Consider the following 18,422-nt stretch of genomic DNA (forward strand, 5'->3'; position numbering starts at 1 on the left):
TGTCTATACTGTAAAATTGCAGCCAGTGTAAAATATCCTCAGTGTTAAATATTCAGTGTGGCAGGGCTGTTGGGTTTCGTATCACATTAACTAACTGGGTCACCATGGCTGGCTAACTACGACGCTGACACTAGTAATACCACATCTCTTGTTCACGTCCAGTGCAAAGTCATATTTAACACTGGACTAGTTAATGCATATGCTAACGCGGTCTGGTTTTTCACTAGTAAGCTCAGCGAAAGGTGTGTGCCTGCACTAGCAAGCTCTCCATTTGCTCTGCTTTCCTCAAATGAGACGGCTGAGGCAGGGAGCTGACCGGTAGGAAGAAGGTCCTCCTAGCTGGATGGCTGTAACGTCATCAAGATCACCTCCAGCAGAGGAATTGGTGCCCTTAATGTTATTAAGGTGGCATCTAGAGAACTCCACTGCTTAAATCTGTGCTGAGATGCTCTAGAGGATTCGGAGCAGGTGACGTGAAAGATCTGTCACGGGAAGAGAAGGAAAACCAGAATGCTCACTACAGACTGCTTTAAGACAACATACAAGGTACTAACAGTAAATAGGCAGGAGGAGTAAAAGTAATCTCAGTGTATGAGGTGACACCCGAAACTTGGGCAAACGCAGGCTAAGTGTTGCTGCTTTCAAGGATCCTAAACAGTGGAATTGTCGAGGGAAGTGGTGAAATCATTCCCAAATCCAGCTATAGAAAGGTTGGTGTAGGACTTTTGCATTTTTGAAGCACCGAGACCATAACGCGTGAACAAGTGGGGACTGCGAATGTGCTTCTTCAGTGAAGCGTGCAGTGACCTGCGTAGGGAAGCAGCTGTGGCTCCAGCCGCCCGCGGGGCTGCACCTGCTCCACGGGCCCTGGTGTCTCTGAGACCTGCCCAGTCCCCGGGGACGTCTTACTGGAAAAGCAGAGATAGCCGCTGCTATTTGGATACTTATCTATGCAATCTTTATTGTGAGTAAGTCTTCCCCCAGAGCTATTTGTCATGCTCCATTAAAAGAAACTATGGAAGTGAAGCTTTTGAAGCACAGGTCTGGTTATAGGTTCATTCAGATACTTCTTGTTCTGTCTAATCTCTCTCTAGCATCCGTCCACATTGCATTTTTTACTTGTAGCTCTGCTTCCTGAGAGCCAATTCACAGCAATCTCTTCTTGCCCAGAAAAGCCGTGGGCACTGTCATGATTATCTTTTATTCTTAGCTTAGTCAACAGAGGAGCAGTTTAAAAGGTGATCTACCCTCCAAATAGCAATGATGAGTTATAAAGAATCCCCACGCCACATACGGCTTCTCAGGCTCACCACTGGGCTAACGTCCAAAAAAAAGGGATCTCACAGCTTCAGACCATGTCTTCTTCCAGCCAGTCCCATGCCATGTTCTTCCCTTTCCTGCTCAACCCAGAGCAGCTGAGCACTTTCAAATCAACTGTGTCACTGAACCGTCATTAGAGGTCCTGCAGGAATCAACGTAGAGCATTTTGAGATTCAGAGATGTTATGTCTAGACTGAGACCAAAAGCTTTTGCTGCAGAAAAAGTGAGTAGATGTAGTCTGCACAAGTCCAGGAAAGTGGTGCGAAATGGACCCCACACAAAGACATTCTTACCTTGAGAGTTTGGGTTGACTCGCTTTGCTGTAGAAGGAAAGCCAAAAATGAACTAGCGAGAAGTGTCCGGCCAGCGTACTGCATCCTGCCGCCACTTTCCCAGGTGTTCCTCGGAGAGGGCAGGAGATGTCCTGGCAGGGCATCAGCGAGACCTTTTTCCCGAGAGGGGCTGTCTGGGTACACCGTGTCCGACTGAGGGCACGTCCCCAGTGCGGCTCTGGGCCACGCACCAGACGCTCACGTGCGTGGTGGGCCACGAGTTAGCGGCACCTAGTCCCGCACCAGCGTGGCACCCACATACCTGGCCACGTGCAGGGGCTCGTTTTGGTCGTGCAGCAGGCAGATGTGTGCTCAGGGCACACTTCATGGTCTTTAAGCACCCCCACGAGAGCCCCTTTGCCCCATTCAGCACCCCAGAAGCAGAGACGCTTGGATGGGTGGCATTAGTGCTGGGGTGGTGAGAAATGCCCTCCTTTTCCATATTTTGTGGGTCGAGGCCTTTTCATTTGAGTGCAACTCACGTAACAGTGTGCTCTTCCAGCAGCAAAACCAGGGTACCGGTCGCAAGGAGCAGGGAAGGCGTGGGGCACGGGAAGGGCCACTTTCTCCAAGAAAAAAAGTGGGGCTTGTTCCTTCCCATCTAATAAGGATACCGCAAGGCCAAAGACTCGTGCAGCGTGCCCCACGTTCTGGAAGCGTGTCCCACCAGCAGGTCCCCCCAGTCCATGCCAGCGCCTCGCACGGGGCAGGGGTACCAGCAACCAGGGTCTGTGCTGGAGCAGCCCATAGTGGGGGGGAGACCCCGTGGAAGCTGGCGCCACCAGTCCACGGAGCCCTGTGGCCTGAGCCTGTATTTAGGCCAGCCGTGAAGGCAGCTGCTCCTTTCACCTCAGAGATACGGCGCCTGGATCACAGGCAGGCGAAGCATCTTCTGTCAGGAGCAGCTCTTTGCTCTTTCTGGAAGGTAACATAGTGCAGGAGGTCACAGATTAGTGGCTTCGACATTTGGCCCTTAGTTGGCCCAAGGACTGTACACTGACATTTGGGCACTTTCTTGAGCTGTGAATAATTCTGGCTCCTCCGGGGGGCCGACCCGCGGGAAAATTACTCCAAATTCTCTCGGTCACGGTGTTAGTTAACTTGCATTAAATCATTCAAGGAAGATAAACTAAGCCGAAGCCAGGCTACCTGGCGGCTCGCTGTCGCGCCGGCCCGGATGTGCAGTAGGGCCAGCTAATCCCCTTGAAACTCGCCCCGGGAGGCTTCCCCGGGCCTGCGGGAGCCTCCGGGCTGACGAGGCCGGTAGAGGCGAGCGGGGAGCACAACCGAGCCAAAGGCCAGGGAGAGGAACGGGAGCGGCCGAGGGTCGCAGTAAGCGGGGGTGGTTTCAGTGCCGTGCCCCGAGCACTCCTTTCTGCTGCGCGCCCCCACGTTTGCGCTGAATATTGCAATGTTTTACATTTTATATATGACCGTAAATTCACCCTTTATTTACAGATAACTCTCTTCACTGTTCTTAGGCGGAAAAAGAAGTGCATTCGGTACTTACAAGGAGAAGGACGCTGTGCCAGCCCAGTTTCTTCCGATGGAAGTGCTATAGACTCCCCTCCCTCTCCTCCGGACGCGCTCCAACGCATATCCTCCGCTTTTCCTTCAGACAAGCTTGCCGCCCCTGCCGCTCCCGCCGCGCACAGCGAACACGGCGACCCCTTCCCCGGCTCCGTCCTCGCCAAAACCGCCGCCGGCGCCTCCAGACCGACCACGAGGCGCTCGGCTGCGCCCCGCGGCTCGGCCGCAGCCACGTAGTGCCGCTCTCCCCCCGTGCTGGCGGAGCCCCCGGGCGCTTCGCTCTCCCGCCTGGTTTTGCTGCCCACACCGCGATGGACCAGAGGCCCTTCCAAATTTCCTGTTTCACTGTAAAACTGGCATTGGCAAAAAAAGTTAGGCAGCAACCTGATGTAAGGATGCTGGGAAATTCGTTTGGTTTGGTTTGGGGGGAGGGTGGGGGGTTAAAGACAGAAAGCTCGTAAAAAAGGTAAAAGTAAGTACTTGCCAAAATTGAAAGCGCCGATGAGTAAACAAGCCTTTTGTCCCTGCCCTGTGCTGCTTTTTTGTTTGTTTTTTACTGCATCCCCTATGGATACGGCAGAAAGCAGAGAAAGGCCCCAGCTTGCTGCAGTAGACGGTAGGTGCTGTGACTCTACCCGTTGGCTTCTGTTTCCCGCACCCGAGCTGCTTTAACTGTAGTCAGTCACAGATCTCCTGTAGCTGTTACACCAGGAAGCTGGAAAAGCTGGAATAGGAGCATTTGTTTCAAGCCCTTATGTCTGAAGACTAAACGTAGCGATGCCGGATTCCTGATCTGACTGGATGACAGAAAGACAAAACGCTGAAACGAACGAGGCGAATTTTTTAGACTTCTTGTTGGAGAACAGGAAACTCCTGTTTACAGGCGACAGGTCTCTGTGCAGACATGCCGGACCCCGTTAGCCCGGCAGAGGAGAACGGAGAGCGCTAAGCAGCCGGCGGAAGCAGCCTGCACTGGCCGCCAGCAGGTCTAACTGCTCCTCGCTCCCCGCGTCGGTCAGGTGCGGGGTCCTCCCCTGCTCTTAGGAATTTTTCACTGCAGATTCGGGTAGCCAGAATCCTTCTAAAACAGCCTGTGCAAAGAAAGACTCAAAAACCAATTCGCTACTAAAGCCTCGGGCGGCCTCTCTGCGACAAGCCACGCGCCGGCACGCGCGAGGAGCACTTAGGGCAGGCGCGGAGCCCACCCAGCGCCCGGCGGGTTTCCTCAAGGCACTGCCACGCTCTGTCTCAAAAGAGCATTTTTACTGAGCGAATCCAGGGCGGAGGACAGGCCGTAGGATGAGCTTTACCATGGTCCTCAGCTCTCCCCTTCCGTAGGGGTAGTTTGGAAGCAGAACAGCACACTACCCTGCTCTTTGCTTCAAGCATCAATCGCTACTTCTCCTGAGCAAGATCAAAACAGTTTTAATGATTGGTGTGTAACTTAAAAAGAAAAACAAAAACAATCTAGCTTTTTCTGAAAGATCCTCCTTCCACCCCGTGATGATGCCAAATGTTCATATATTCTCTCCAGCTTGAAAACATTTACCAGTTTCTGGTATTTTATTTATATTTTGAGCTTGATAAACAAAAAAAACACTGTGGACAGATTCTGATCTCCATTATCTGATGTAAATCCTAAATTAATCCAAAACTATTGGATTTATCCCAGATTTACACACTTGTCACAGAGATCACGCTCTAGTCCTCTGCATATTTTTTCCTGCTTAAAAGAAATATATTCTAGATTGCTGAAGAGAAAAACAACACACGGAGGGAGAGAGGGGTCTATTTTTTTCTACTTTACAGAATAGGATTGAGTACTGAATACAAATAATGTAGTAATATTATTGTAGAACTGCAAAAAATTTAAGATGACCTTTATAATGTACAAAATATTTTTATATTTTTTTCTTAACGCAAAAAAACCCTAATTTTTTACATTGGACTAAACATAACTTTTTAAACAAGTTTATGCATCAAAGACCAGAATTAAAAAAAAAAAAAGATTACTCTGTAGAGCAGCTTTGGGTTTATTCCCTTTAGGTATTTTTGCTTATAGTAGCATAGATTTTTTAATTCCAGTTTTAGTTTAGAAGATCTAAACCTGTCGCTTTATTCCTCTCCTGTGTAAATGTAACTTCAGAAGCACTGAATGAAAGCTACGTGCGCAAATCCGAAAGAGTCCATTTAACCCTTAGAGCAGTAGCATTATCTGAACGGACTGCTAACTGTACACTTAACGTCATACACTTACTGCACTCAGAGGGTTAATTATGTAGCACTAGATCAATATGCAATCTGCTAGTATTTAAATTATTTTAGCAAGTTTAGACAACAGCATGGTCTAGTGCCAAACAGAGGAACTCAGCAGACTTCCCAGATCTGACAGACTCTTTCTATGACTTGATCAAGAAAAAAAATTTGCTTAAAAAAAAAGAAAAAAGTCTCAGCTCACCATTTTTTGCTTTGAGACCCTCTGAGGTAAGGTGCTGTGTAAGTGTCAACTACTGTAAAAACCACAGATAGCAAAGCAGCAATAATGTCCATTAGTGGTGCAGCATAACTCAAAAACTGTTTAAAACAGGAATAACTTACACCTTCTTCTTGGTATTTTGTGGTTGCATGAAACAAATACAACTTAGCAGCAAAGCAAAGGTGGGTATAAAAGAAAAAGCAGATGCGTTTAAATAACATCACAGGAGGTTTGGGGGAAAGTCCTGCACAGCAGAAACTGCACCCCTCGACCAAGGGCCAAGCAGTACTAGCGTAACAGAACGGCCGGCATTCCCTTCATTCATTGGGACTTTCATCCATTTAGTTAAGAGCTATTCCCAGCCCCTCTGCGGCGGTCGGGATGCCTGCTCGGCTCGGGGCATACCAACCTGGAAAAGGCCCCGCTGTACTGCAGCCTCCTCTCATCGTTTTTATTCCATCCAACTGCTGCAAGATTTTGTTGGTAAAACCTCCTTCCCCCCCCCCGTTCCGGGGCAGTTCCAGCCACGCGGGGCCCGATGCTGCTCCTGGACGGGGCTCGTACCGGCACGGCAGCGTTGTTCTGACCTACGCTCTGCTCCGTACGGACGGGTTTATAGCCAGGCTTTATCCTGTGCTTTCAGCTACCACACTGTAAACTCGGAAGCCCACTTGGTGTCGTATAGCATGTTCCGTTTATACTGGTGTATCTTAGAGAATTTAATCTTTTTTTTCCAAAACACGCAAGAAAGAGACCTTTAAGCTGACCGTTTCCAAGAGAACATAGTGAGCAAGACCAATTTTTGTTACATGCTTTTGGTTAATAACCCATGCCAAAACAGAGAAAGTTACTCTTATTAATACCAAAAAAGCATCTTTAGAAATGCTATATGAAGTGTTACTATTTTGTGTTAATACTTTTCTTTTTTTAATAGAAGGAAAACTTTGCCCTTAAGTTTTTATCACAACAAGATTTTTTTTTTTTTAGTTTTACAGCATTTTCAACTCTTTAGAATTACACATTTGAATTCCTGAAACCAGTTTGAATGTAGAAGTCATGGAAATACCACTTCATTAAACCAAGTAAAACCACTGTATGTATGTAGCAAGGATAAATGTTTTGCAGATGTACTTTCATTTGTCCAATGACTATCCATCATTTGTTGTAATTTTTTTTACTTCATCAAGTTTGTATTTTTTGGCTTTTATGTTCAAAATATGTTTATAGCTTTATAAATAAAGTAATTGCCAGACTGGCTATTCAAAATAGGCCACTGGAAGTTATAATCCTATAACATTGTCAAATAATTATTTCATAGAATTAAAGACTCCTGCATTTTTTCAGTTTTACATGTATAAATACTTTTTAGAATAACCACCTATAGCCGCCAATAGGCAAGACTGAAACAGTAAACCAAGACTAAGGAAAATATCTTCTATGCACAATCATCACTATTGACAGCCCTCCCCCACCCCCCCCATCTAATCACTTGTGCCTTAATCATGCTGTGATTTGAAGAAAGTTAAGGCAGCAGCACACAAGTTAAATGGCGACATAAAACTTTCAACAAAATGGGAGACTGGGCAGTCACTCTCCCCCCTTGAAGAATTTCCAAGCACACAGCTAGCGTCGACTGCAGAAGCAGACAACCACCGAGTTTAGCTAGAAGCGAGGGAGAACGCACGCAGCAGCCGCGCTGCGCAGCCCAGCTCTCCCACCGCACCTTTGCGAAGAGGGGTGTTCTCTACAGCCTAGGGCTAATGCTGCTAGAACGGAGATGACGACTGAAGGTCCAGCTTATCCAGTATCTTCTGAGATAGAAGAGATAAGATTTGTTTTTCTTTTTAAAACCCACATACATTTCATGCAGCTACAGGATTTGAGGCTGGTATTCTGTCTCAGACAGTGTCTGCTGGGAATTTTCATTAGAGGAAATATGTTGTATGCAGTCATAATTACTAGGACAAATAAGAATATTAAAATTTGTCACAGCTATGTAATCCTTTGACTATTTTAAAATCCTCTCTTCAGTTTACTAAGTGCAAAGACCAGCCATTTCTTCTGCGTGCTACTACGCTATGCTACCACAGTTGCAGCAGTTTAGCTTGAAGTACTAACAGCACCAAGCACTTGGCATGATTCTGGAGCTTGAGCAGAAGCCGTAAGCTCCACCATTGAGGCAAGCGATTACAAGCGGCCATTTTTTAGGCAAGCTGTTCTAATAACAAGTCCTACCACAGTTGCAAGGTCATAGATGTGTTTGATTCACATACAGGAAACAAAGCAGCAAGGTAATGCGAGAAGCATTCACATTTCTCTCTTTCTCCTCCTACAGCATAGCACTTATGTGAGGCAGCAGATGCTAACAGGAACATGGATACTAGTTCAATGATTAGCACTTAAAGGAATTATATGTGGGCTTCTACCACTGAGCACAATTACAATATATTCTTCTGCGTTAGAAAGAGAGCACAGCATATCCTGAAACATTAACTTTACATGCAGATAGATGAACAAATTTCTCACCTACCCATGAGTAAGAATTCAGGGTACATTAAGTACAACGAATATAACTACAGAAAGAGTTGTCATCATAAATTTTTCCTCTAGTGGTACTTCTAAAATAAGTATTTTTTTTATTTTATTTTTTTTTTTACATAAGAGGCTTCATCGTATAGCCACATCTGTAGCACTGGAGTATTTTACGTCCACTGACGATACTAACAGCAGCACAAACGCAAGCCCAGCAACCTCATGAATAAGCAGATGTGACAGGCAGCTGCATCCAACACATGGTTCCGAGTGTTGCTTCAGAAGAGTTAGGAATGCTTTCACTAATGGTTACAATCAAAACAAGCTGATTACCTAAAAGCTGGAAAGCCAAAAAAAATAATAATATCCATCTGGATTGCTTGTTACTTAGCTCCAGACTTAGTTTGAGAAGTTGCCCACTGTGGCCAAGTAGTGGCTTGCACAAGAGTTATTTAATAAAATCTTTACATCCATTTTATTTCAATTAACTGCTGCCTCAGTGCTATTATATGTACCATCAGTAACAAATGACAGTAAGGTTGTCTAGTTACAAATAACTAGAACCATTTGCAAACAAAAGTTTAAAAGCCCTTTATTAATTCCAAAGTGAAACACTGATATTTAAAGTGAGATAAGTATGTTTATTAAGGTTCATTCTACTCTAAGGTTTATACAGAGAATGGAATGCAATACAAGCTAAGAGCACACCTCAAAGATCTACCACACAACCATCCCCTACTCCCTATAAGGGAACTGTAAAAAAAAATAAAATAAAAATAATAATCAGAAAACCAGTTACTATTTAACTAGTTGCAAGTGGCTTTGTCCAAAGAAGTCAAGCTCAATATTGCATTAGCTTCGTATGCAATAATTAAGTCTCTACAAGCTGAAGTATCACATACAGAGGCAAAAGATTTCCTGTGGACACATGAAACCATGTTTTAAAGAGCTACATCACAAGGGTTGTTTAAAATTGCCTAAAAACAGCCACTAATGGCATGCACAGGTCAATAATATTAACTTTGGTAATGTCAGTCATATTTTTGGTCAAGCCTGGATTCCACTGTTAACATTAAAGAGTGTAAAGCACAAGCCTGTCCTGTGCACAAAGCAATGCACTTTTCATCTGCTACCAGCTAGAGGCAGGTCTTCAAGACATGGTTGAAATATTCCAATTTAACTGTCAGGAGCTTGCTCAGGTCTAGATCATATTTTTTTGCTAGTCTATCAGGCAAGACTAACAGGACAAGAAAGTGGTCAAAGATTTCCCTCCCCCCCTCCCTTTTTTTTTTTTTAATGCAGAAAAAGAACCATCATGAGAGCTATATAGCTTTAAGTAATACTATTTTTCTTATATAATGTTTTTGGAAGAAATCCAGCAACTTTTCTACTTTGACTAGTTCCCCGAGACACTTCCTAGTTTTGCTTTGCCTTTTTTTATTTTTTAAACTATCAATACCCTGTGAATAAAAATGTTTTGTTCTGTTTGAGGACAAAAATTGCAGGTGGTATTATTTACAATGGTAGGGTCTGAATGCTTAACATTGTAACTAGACTTGAACAGTTAAAAAGTGTAATGAAAATGACAACCTTAAGTGCTACTTTCCATACAGAATCCACACTTAATTGAGTTTTATTCATTGCAGAGTAAAGTAAAAAGACATCCAATTACACTAGTAAAAACTCAGAGGATTTAAATTTGTACTCAAAAAACACTACACATGCAAAGGGAACAAGATCCTGCTAACACAACTTCATTTGCTGCTGCATTTGTCTAATATTAACAATTATGAACAGAGCAGTGCAACTAGTATTTGGAACAATCCTTACAGTGTTCGAGTGTCAGGCACAATACTTCACTTCTCTTCACACCACTGGTTCTCTTTACGTACCTGAAACATATTACATTTTACCTGTTAATATGCTGCAGTAAAATTTAAAAGTTAGCTGTAAATTCCCATAAGCATTCAGGATTACTTATTGCAAGAAGGAACCTGCTCCTAAGTTAGTGCCATTTTTCATTCAGGGTTTGTAATTAAAAGTCAGAAATCAAAGCAGACTTCCAAACTGACTTGTTTTATCAATATAAATGGAAAAATTTATGCCTCATGCCTACAGTTGATAACTTAATTGTTAGTCTGAGTAAAGCAAATAGACCAGCTTAAAAATTGTTCATTTCATGACATATCGTTTGAGACAAACCAAAGCCTGCAATTCACCGCCTTTTCAACCAAGGCATCTTGTGCTGACCTTCCCCAACTTTGCCATTTTGTATTTGTTTCCTTGTTCAAGTTCTAGGATCAATGAGTTCAGGACTTAAAGAAGAGAATCTGAGCACCTCATCTTTGTAGCCACGTACCACAGTGCATCCTTAGCATTGTTACTAGGGCTCCAAAAACAGCAGCCTAAGGCTGCCAGGAACAATCCTTATTTCTTCTTGCAAGACACACATCTGAGCTAAGAAATCAACGTGCTTGTTTTGACTTCCCTCAGGTAATGTGCTGCAAGCACAGTAGACGCTGTAAGATCTTTCACTAGTTACAACTGAGCTATGAGAGTTAATACATTAGTCTACTTAAATTGCTAACAGCATGTTGGTTGCATCACACATTAAATTATTGTGAAGCACCAGACATTAATTCAGCATGAAAATTAAGACCCTAGTTCTATCTGGAAAGAATGAGAGATGTTTCACTATTGAATGCTGGAACTATTTCTTCACTATGTGAACCAGCTAAATTATAATTAAATACAGATGATCAAGTACCTGTGCTTCTTCCTCTTCAGTGAAGTCATTCTTAATATTGAACGTCTTGCGAATTTCTTCTGGAGTCTTCCCCTTGATCATGTTTGCAACTGTCTTGCATGTGACATCAAGCAAACCTTTGATGTCCAAGTAATTTGCAGCCTGGAGAAAGAAGAAGAAAAAAAAAAAAAAAAAAAAAAAAAAAAAGACTTTCCAAATTTAAAGGCTTCATAGCAATGTTGGATATATTCCCCAAAGTTATGCTTACACTGAAACTGTAGAATGCTGTAAACTGTGAGCAGACTATCTCCACTTTGATAAACTTCTCACTATAACTTTGAAATAAAAGGTACCTAAAGCTTCTTGCCAAACAGAAAATGAGTTGTTTGTATCGTGAAAGACCCCCTTTTAGAAAGGGATTTCAGAGTCCTGCAAACACCCAAGATCTTAAGTGCTGTCAACTAGCTAAGTAATATACAGTCACAGTACTACAGAATGTGGACATTTTAAAAATCAAAGCTAGACTTTTAAATTTATATTCAGATCTCCATTAAAGAACTCAGTTTCAAGTAAAAGTAGTGCCCAACTAAGACTTAAAAGCCAGAAGAGGAGGGGAGGGGAAAAAAACGACAGCTGCAGGGTCCCAGGTTCAGAAAAGTATGACAATTGGTAGGTAATGCTAAGCATTAATGTATACTTGTTTAAGTCAACAGACATTACAACATCTTCGACAATTTCACTCCGAACTGTCAAACGGAAGTTATCAAAACTACTTGCCCCCTACATCCTCCTGATAAGAAACCGTTCAAAGAGTATTAACGACTAAAGTGCACAAGCGGAGGGCAGATATAGTCTTTATGCCTCTTGAACATACTTACCAGGATAAGTTCAAAAAGCGTTCCTTGGTCTACTTTCAGAAATTCTTGATCCCACACAGGGATGTCATCTGTTCTTTTTTCTTTGTTCTCATCATCCTCAGGAGGAGGTGGATCATCTTTGTGATGGGTGCACCACTGAATCACCTAATTGTGATTTTGATATTTAAAGTTTCATCCAAGAGATTCTACCATTAACACCCAAATACAGCTTCATTTTTAGAAAAACTACACCTTTTTCTCTAGCTTAATATTACAGAAGTGATGTACTAGCATGCTCCATTATCTTTTTTTTTTTTTGGTCTTAGGAGAGTCAAGTCCCAATACTGGAATGCAACAGCCTTTAAGAATCCCATTTGAGACAGCAGCTAGTTAAATACTTCGGATCTTAAAGGTAGCTGCTGGTGTGAAGATCCTGTGCTAGCACACATAAGACCGTACAAATGAAGCTTAAACCTCATTCTGAAGTGTTGAAACTGTTTGCAGAACAAGAAACAAGTAATTCTTGTTAAGCAGAATATTACATGTGGGAAGAGCACAGAGTGGTACCAGTCATCAGCAAGACACGTTCACCCCAGCACAAAGGTCACCTGACAAAACTTTGTACATTTCCAAGTTACTTAAATTGTATTTATTTTTACATTGTCTCATCATCCTGATAATTAAAAGGAGAAAGGATCAGCTCCAAGTAAAATCCTGTTCCATTCTGCCTAACCAAGCCATGACTTCAGAAGTTGAGTTATTTATGCACATTTTCACTAGAAAATAATTCCTAACCCTGTACTTACCCCAATTCATTTCAGCATTTACCTTGGCTCAAAGCTTTCTCCTACAGAGCAAAAAGCATCTCAGAAGAGAACAATATACTTGTTCTTGCTTTTCTCATTTGACCAAACAACAATCATGGTCTATTATTAAATTTAACACAACCAAGCATGTGCTGTCTCTTAAGCACTGTAACTGCAGCACAAGCATGGCACCTGCACAGTATATTTAGTGCCAGTGACTTTCACCACTGTCTGTCCCTTGATCTTTTCTCCTAATATTCAGACCTCATGAACAGCCACCTCAATTCACAGAATCCAATTAAAATTGGTGCTTTAATACCATGAAATACTAATATGCCTTAACAGTAACTCTGACATTTGTATGGCAGTAATGGAAACGTGGAACTAAGCTACCACTTTCAGCATCTTACCTTTTTTAAAATAGCGGCATTAACATTTGGAAGAGGGACTGGGTCATCATCACCTTCATCATCCATTCCCAAATCTGAAAAATGGAAAGATGATTAAGGAACTGACAGGCTAAACCATTTACTTTCTCCAAGCTGGGCTGCTTCACTAATGCTGCACCACAGTGAGCGACTATACTGAGACCAAATGGATTATAGCAAAGGATCTCTTGACCGGTGAAGTCAGAATCTTTAAGAAAGCCTACATGAGTGTAGTGCCATGGCTGCATTACACATACTAGGCTATACCAAGTTTAGATTAAATAGCTAATAAAGCTACTCAATTAAATAAGATGCTGATATACTTTGAGTATCAATCTGTTAAGCAGTCGGTTGCTTGTTAAAGTAGAACTTGCTAGTTTCATGTTCTGGGAATGGAATACGTTGAAGAACTAGAAGGCAAATATTTATATATTTTTACCACTTTCAAGAGTCCAAGCCACAAGTTAAAACCAAGTGTTCCAAATGAGACCTCCCATTCAATTTATTATTAAATAAGCACTTAGAGCCACTGTGTTAAAAACAATGTTTTGTCCTCTGCAGAAGCAGTAAGTACTGTAGCCATAAAGATGCCAATTATCTGGCCTCTAAAGCATCTGTACTGAGTATTACCAGCCACATAAGTTTGCATGCTAAGGCAGCAAAACAGTGAAAAAAAAGCACTTAGAAAGCAAAGCTTTGATAACTTCCATTTTAAAAGCCCATCAGCATGCTCAAGACAAAAGTTGAATAAACTTTGTCAGTTTGCCCTCTTGACGTGATTGAGAAGTCAAAGTCAAAACTTGAAAGGAGAAACAAACTTAAAAACTAAGATTTAGATTCAAAACACAGAATAAATAGCACAGTAGCTATCCTGGAGCAGGAACACACAAGTTTTTTCACATAAGTGCTAGTCATTGGATAACATCCTAACTGTCCTAGATTAGCAAGCTGTATCAGTTATGAAACTGAATAACTACACAACAGACCTGCACTCATTATACACAGATGAGCCAATCTTACATCACCAGGGAACGTAATTCTTAAAAACAACTGTCACATGATCACGACCGATCATATTTGTGCACAACAATTAAAAGGGCATTGACTTGCCTAAATACAGAAGTACACTACTGTTGTCATTAGGGGAATATTAATTAGTATTACTTTTTGTTTGGAATAACTAATTTCAAAGGCTCAAAGATTAAAATACTGACATTAAAGGGTACCGCATACATCACTGATTACTGGAAACTTCAAATGGATACTTTGAATGTAGTTGCAGACACCAGTGTAAGAAGTGGCGGTCTGGGGAAATAATTCAAGCAATGCCTCAGCTTTAGTCAACTATATGCTCAATTCTTCCCCACCCCCTCCAAAAGAGCAATTTCATCTTTTATCAGAAAACTGAGTTTATTGGTGATGTCATGATGCTTGATGCAAATCCACCTTTCAACTCTGCCCCTTTTGGCTGTTGCATCCAATATAAAAAACAATGTTTATTTGTTAACTGATGATGCATAACCAGCCGTACCCCAAAGTACGTTATCTGTACTAGTACATTGGCTCTTGCTCACACCAGTAGAAGGCCAGTCGAGACACAGGTCACACTGCTCTTTTGGTTCCTGGCTTACAACATCTTACCACGTGCAACCTCCCTTTCATGGACACCTGCGTGCCACTAAACACTACCAGGGCCACAGCTTCTCCAAGAGAAAACCAAAAGGAGCTATACCCTGTAATGTATTCCAACTGATTGCTCTGCTTCCTGTTCATATTACCTGTATTTTACTGGTTATGTTCAACAGCATCTTAATAATCAAGGTCTTAAGTGCTGGTACAGAATGAAAATATTAGATTGATGGAGTACTTCAACCTTATTTTTATTATTATTCTAATGTATCAGGTCTCCCAATCAGCCTCAAAGATTTACACTTTAGTACATCTACAGGAAGATTTTTTTGTAAGTTAATGCATGAATACACACAAAAACTGAACAAACAGTAAACAATGAGGATTTGCACTAGACAGATTAGACACAGTTTGCTCTGTATCCCAGCCATCTGGCGGATTTCCCCTCCCCCGCCACAAGTTCTTTTGTCTCAAATTTATGTCAGTGAGAGATCAGCACTAAGTATTTACCCCAAATTTAACTGCTTCCATAAATTCACAATACTGGTTTCACTTCAGTTCCTTATTGATTGCATTAGTTTATGACTCCCCATTCCACTTAAGATATTTAAACAATAGGACTGGTTTGTATTTTTAAATAAGTGTTAGTATATACTAGATGCTCAGTTTGCTTAACTTTCACAGAATTGAAGCAGGCTGTAAGCAAAACAATGGGGATTTACATTTTACTAGCCTCCCTATAATTGCACTTATCAAGGCAAATGAACTTTAAGCTTTTTATGAGAGAGCACATTCACTCAAAATATAGTCTAAGCTACAACAGCAATTGTTCCAACTGTTTTGATGTGAGATAGTAAGCTATTTCATAAGCCTCAGAATTCAATTCAGCGCAGTATTAGTTTGTCGTCTTTTGTCAGAATTCCTGCCCGAGAGGCCTCCCAAATACACTGCTACCTCAGCAGGAGCTAGTGATCCTCACGGCTTCACACTCTTACCTTCCAGCATAGTCTTTATAGTTACAGACTGCTTTGCAATTTCAACATCAACTTCAAAAATTTCTCCATCTGAACTCTGCAGTTTAATTGAAGGCATCTGCAAGAGAAGGACAGTTATTTTCACACAATGTTCTGCAGGCACATTACAATGCAAAGTTTATCTGCCTCAAAGTTGCAAGTTACCTTTATTATTTATATTGCTTCTTACTTACAGCAAATAGTCCACTGTCACCCACGCATGCTCAGACTATTCACTGTTTGGATCAACAGGGCTAAATTCACTAATCCTGATGTTTAAGAAATTAATAGAAAAAACACCCATTAAAAAAAAACTCTCAAATTTAAAAGCATAAGAGAGCCATAAAACTGATTAGCGTCAATAACGCTTATATTTTTGCGGTCCAACACTAGAGCTATCCTTCTCTTGAATTAAGATGACACAAATACTTCCAAAACACTGCTTGTTTTCAAATCCAAACAATTGGTACTCATCATAACTACTCAGCTGAAGTCAGATCCAAAAAGCAGTTTTCAAATTCTAGGTCCTGGAACCAAATCACAGAATACTTGATGTTGGAAGGGATCGCTAGAGATGGGCTAGACCCCCTATGCCCCCACTCAAAGCAGGATCAACTGACCAGTTATTCAGGATCGAACAATTCTCCTTCAGAAAAGTGTTTGACTTTCTGAAGAGATTAAAAACAAAAAAACACCAAAAAAACTCACACAATATACCACTATGAGGAAAGCTTTCAGCACTTTATACTACTCATACAAAGTAGGAAATTACATCAACACCTTGTTGGTATTAAGAAATATTAAGATGAGTAAGTATTTTAACAAAGTTTTTGGAACAAACTGTGATAAGAGCTACAACACAAAGAGCAGCAGACTTTAAAGATTATGCCATCAGTAAAACAGTAATTAAGTTTTACTGAAATGCATCTTCCCAGATATTCAACAACTCAAAAACAGAACTAATGGACTTGATACAGTAGTCACTAGGTTACAGCTTCTGCCTGAAGCTACACATAGAAGCCTAATTGGGTATCACCACACTTGAATCAACTGTGGATATAAAGGGTGTACGACGAACAAGAGTGGTTGCAAAAAATTTTATAAATCAGATTAGACAGACTACTAGGATGCATGTTATAATGCATTCTGCTACCATTCAAAATACTTCTTAGCAGCAGAGCATTGCAGTAGTTTAGTTTTTTTGCAAGTTACTTGTTTAAAAAAATCTCTAAAACATACATTTATAGATATAGCCTACAAGTCACTTTGCAGGGACAAAGAATTATCATTTTCACATGTTCTTCCCCTGCCAAGCTGAAGATCTATACATGCTAGTTCCTTAAAGTGGTAACCTGAACTACTGAAACTGAAGTAAGCTGCATCCCTTCCAGCTAACTCACATTATCCCCTTTTGAGTGCCTTCTGCAGCTCCTCAATACTGCTGAGCTGGACGGTACTGCAACAAACCAAGGCCAATGGAGGCCAGCCAACATACGTTATTAAGCAGCTCACACCAGCTTGAAGTCCTCATTGCTTTAATTTCCATTTGGCAGAGCCAGTAGCTAGCTAATGTTTATACAGCAATGTAACCTTATATGACAGTGCTACTTCTAATTAAGATGTGTGTTTTGAAGGAACACAGTCACGATTGTTCCAGATATATATATGTATGTATATATATACACACACACACATATATATAAATATATATGTATTATATATATGTACACACACAAATAAAATTAGGATTAAAACAGAGTCCTGAGTTTGCAGCTTGAAGAATGCTCTGAAAAAGAAATTTAAGTGCACATTTCAGATTTAACATATCTGTTCTTGCAGTGGCAGACCGAGAGCACTCAAGAACAAATCTAGCTTGATATACCAGCTTTCTTGTGCAGCATTATGTAATCCTAGACGCCACAAGCACAACTGAGCCAGTAAGACAGGGATGCTATCTTAGCAAGTTTAACCCCTACATGAATATTTGCATTAAGACCCTTGTTAGGAACCTGAATCAGGTAGAATGATGCTAATCTATTGCTTTTTTTACTGATAAAGGTAAGGCTGTATCTAAATTTTGTTATTTCTTCCCACAGAGCTCAGACTCCTGGAAGAAAACAGTCCTTTTTAGTGAACTGCAATACAACTCTGGAAACAGACAGGCCATGGATAGCAACACAATAGGGTGACTAAGCAGACCAGTCCCCAAAGCTGTATCTGACAACATCAAAGCACGTTGGGAGTTGGTCAAAAAGACAAACCCCAATTACAACGGTAATTTGCATGCACAAGCCTGAAACGCAGAGCTCGGCCGTCTACCACAGCGCTACTGGGCAACTTTATGCCTTGCAAAGCTATTCAGGATGCGTGCCCGGTCCTTCCCCCTCCACCCCTCCGTGCCACGGGGTGAAAGGCCGCATCTATCGACTAAAGCCACACGGGAGACGCTCCGCTCGCATTTTAGCTGCGAAAACGAGCCTCCTCTTGCCACGAGGCGGGCCCGGGGCGCCCGGAGGTGCCCGAGAGGCCGCAGGTGAGGAGGAAGGGGGCACCTGCGCGGCCGGGGAGGGGGCAGGCCCGGAGGCGCCGCTCCCCCGCACAACCCCCCTCTTCCTTGAAGGCTCCCGGGCCCCCCAGCCCCGGGGCGGGGGGAAGGGAAGGGGAGGGCTCACGGCACGGCACGGCCCCGCGGCGGCCCCCGGGAGCACCGCGACCGCGGCCGCCTCCGCCCTCGCCAGGCCAGGCCGGGCCGG

General features: G+C 42.3%; 2 protein-coding genes across 3 annotated transcripts in view; one reads left to right on the top strand and one right to left on the bottom strand.

The window, feature by feature from the left end:
- TCF7 (transcription factor 7) overlaps positions 1-9,215 on the top strand; it is a 73,655-nt gene extending 64,440 nt beyond the window's left edge. Inside the window, exon 9 of one of the 2 annotated variants that reach the window (XM_026063143.1) lies at positions 3,134-9,215. In XM_026063143.1, coding sequence (XP_025918928.1) covers positions 3,134-3,213 — 80 coding nt within the window. In that variant the 3' untranslated portion in view covers positions 3,214-9,215. Of the gene's footprint in view, positions 1-3,110 lie in introns of both variants that reach the window. The other variant, XM_026063144.1, reaches the window with a different exon arrangement.
- The window catches only part of SKP1 (S-phase kinase associated protein 1), a 17,175-nt gene continuing 7,518 nt past the window's right edge, over positions 8,766-18,422 (bottom strand). Inside the window, exons 2-6 of the mRNA XM_026063145.1 lie at positions 15,652-15,748; positions 13,010-13,083; positions 11,815-11,958; positions 10,958-11,098; positions 8,766-10,082 (exon numbers count right to left, since the gene is read on the bottom strand). Of these exons, the coding sequence (XP_025918930.1) occupies positions 10,047-10,082; positions 10,958-11,098; positions 11,815-11,958; positions 13,010-13,083; positions 15,652-15,748 (492 nt within the window). The 3' untranslated portion in view covers positions 8,766-10,046. The remainder of the gene's footprint in view (positions 10,083-10,957; positions 11,099-11,814; positions 11,959-13,009; positions 13,084-15,651; positions 15,749-18,422) is intronic.

Source organism: Apteryx rowi, unplaced genomic scaffold, assembly GCF_003343035.1.
Source record: "Apteryx rowi isolate R43461 unplaced genomic scaffold, aptRow1 scaffold_2, whole genome shotgun sequence".
NCBI lineage: Eukaryota > Metazoa > Chordata > Aves > Apterygiformes > Apterygidae > Apteryx > Apteryx rowi.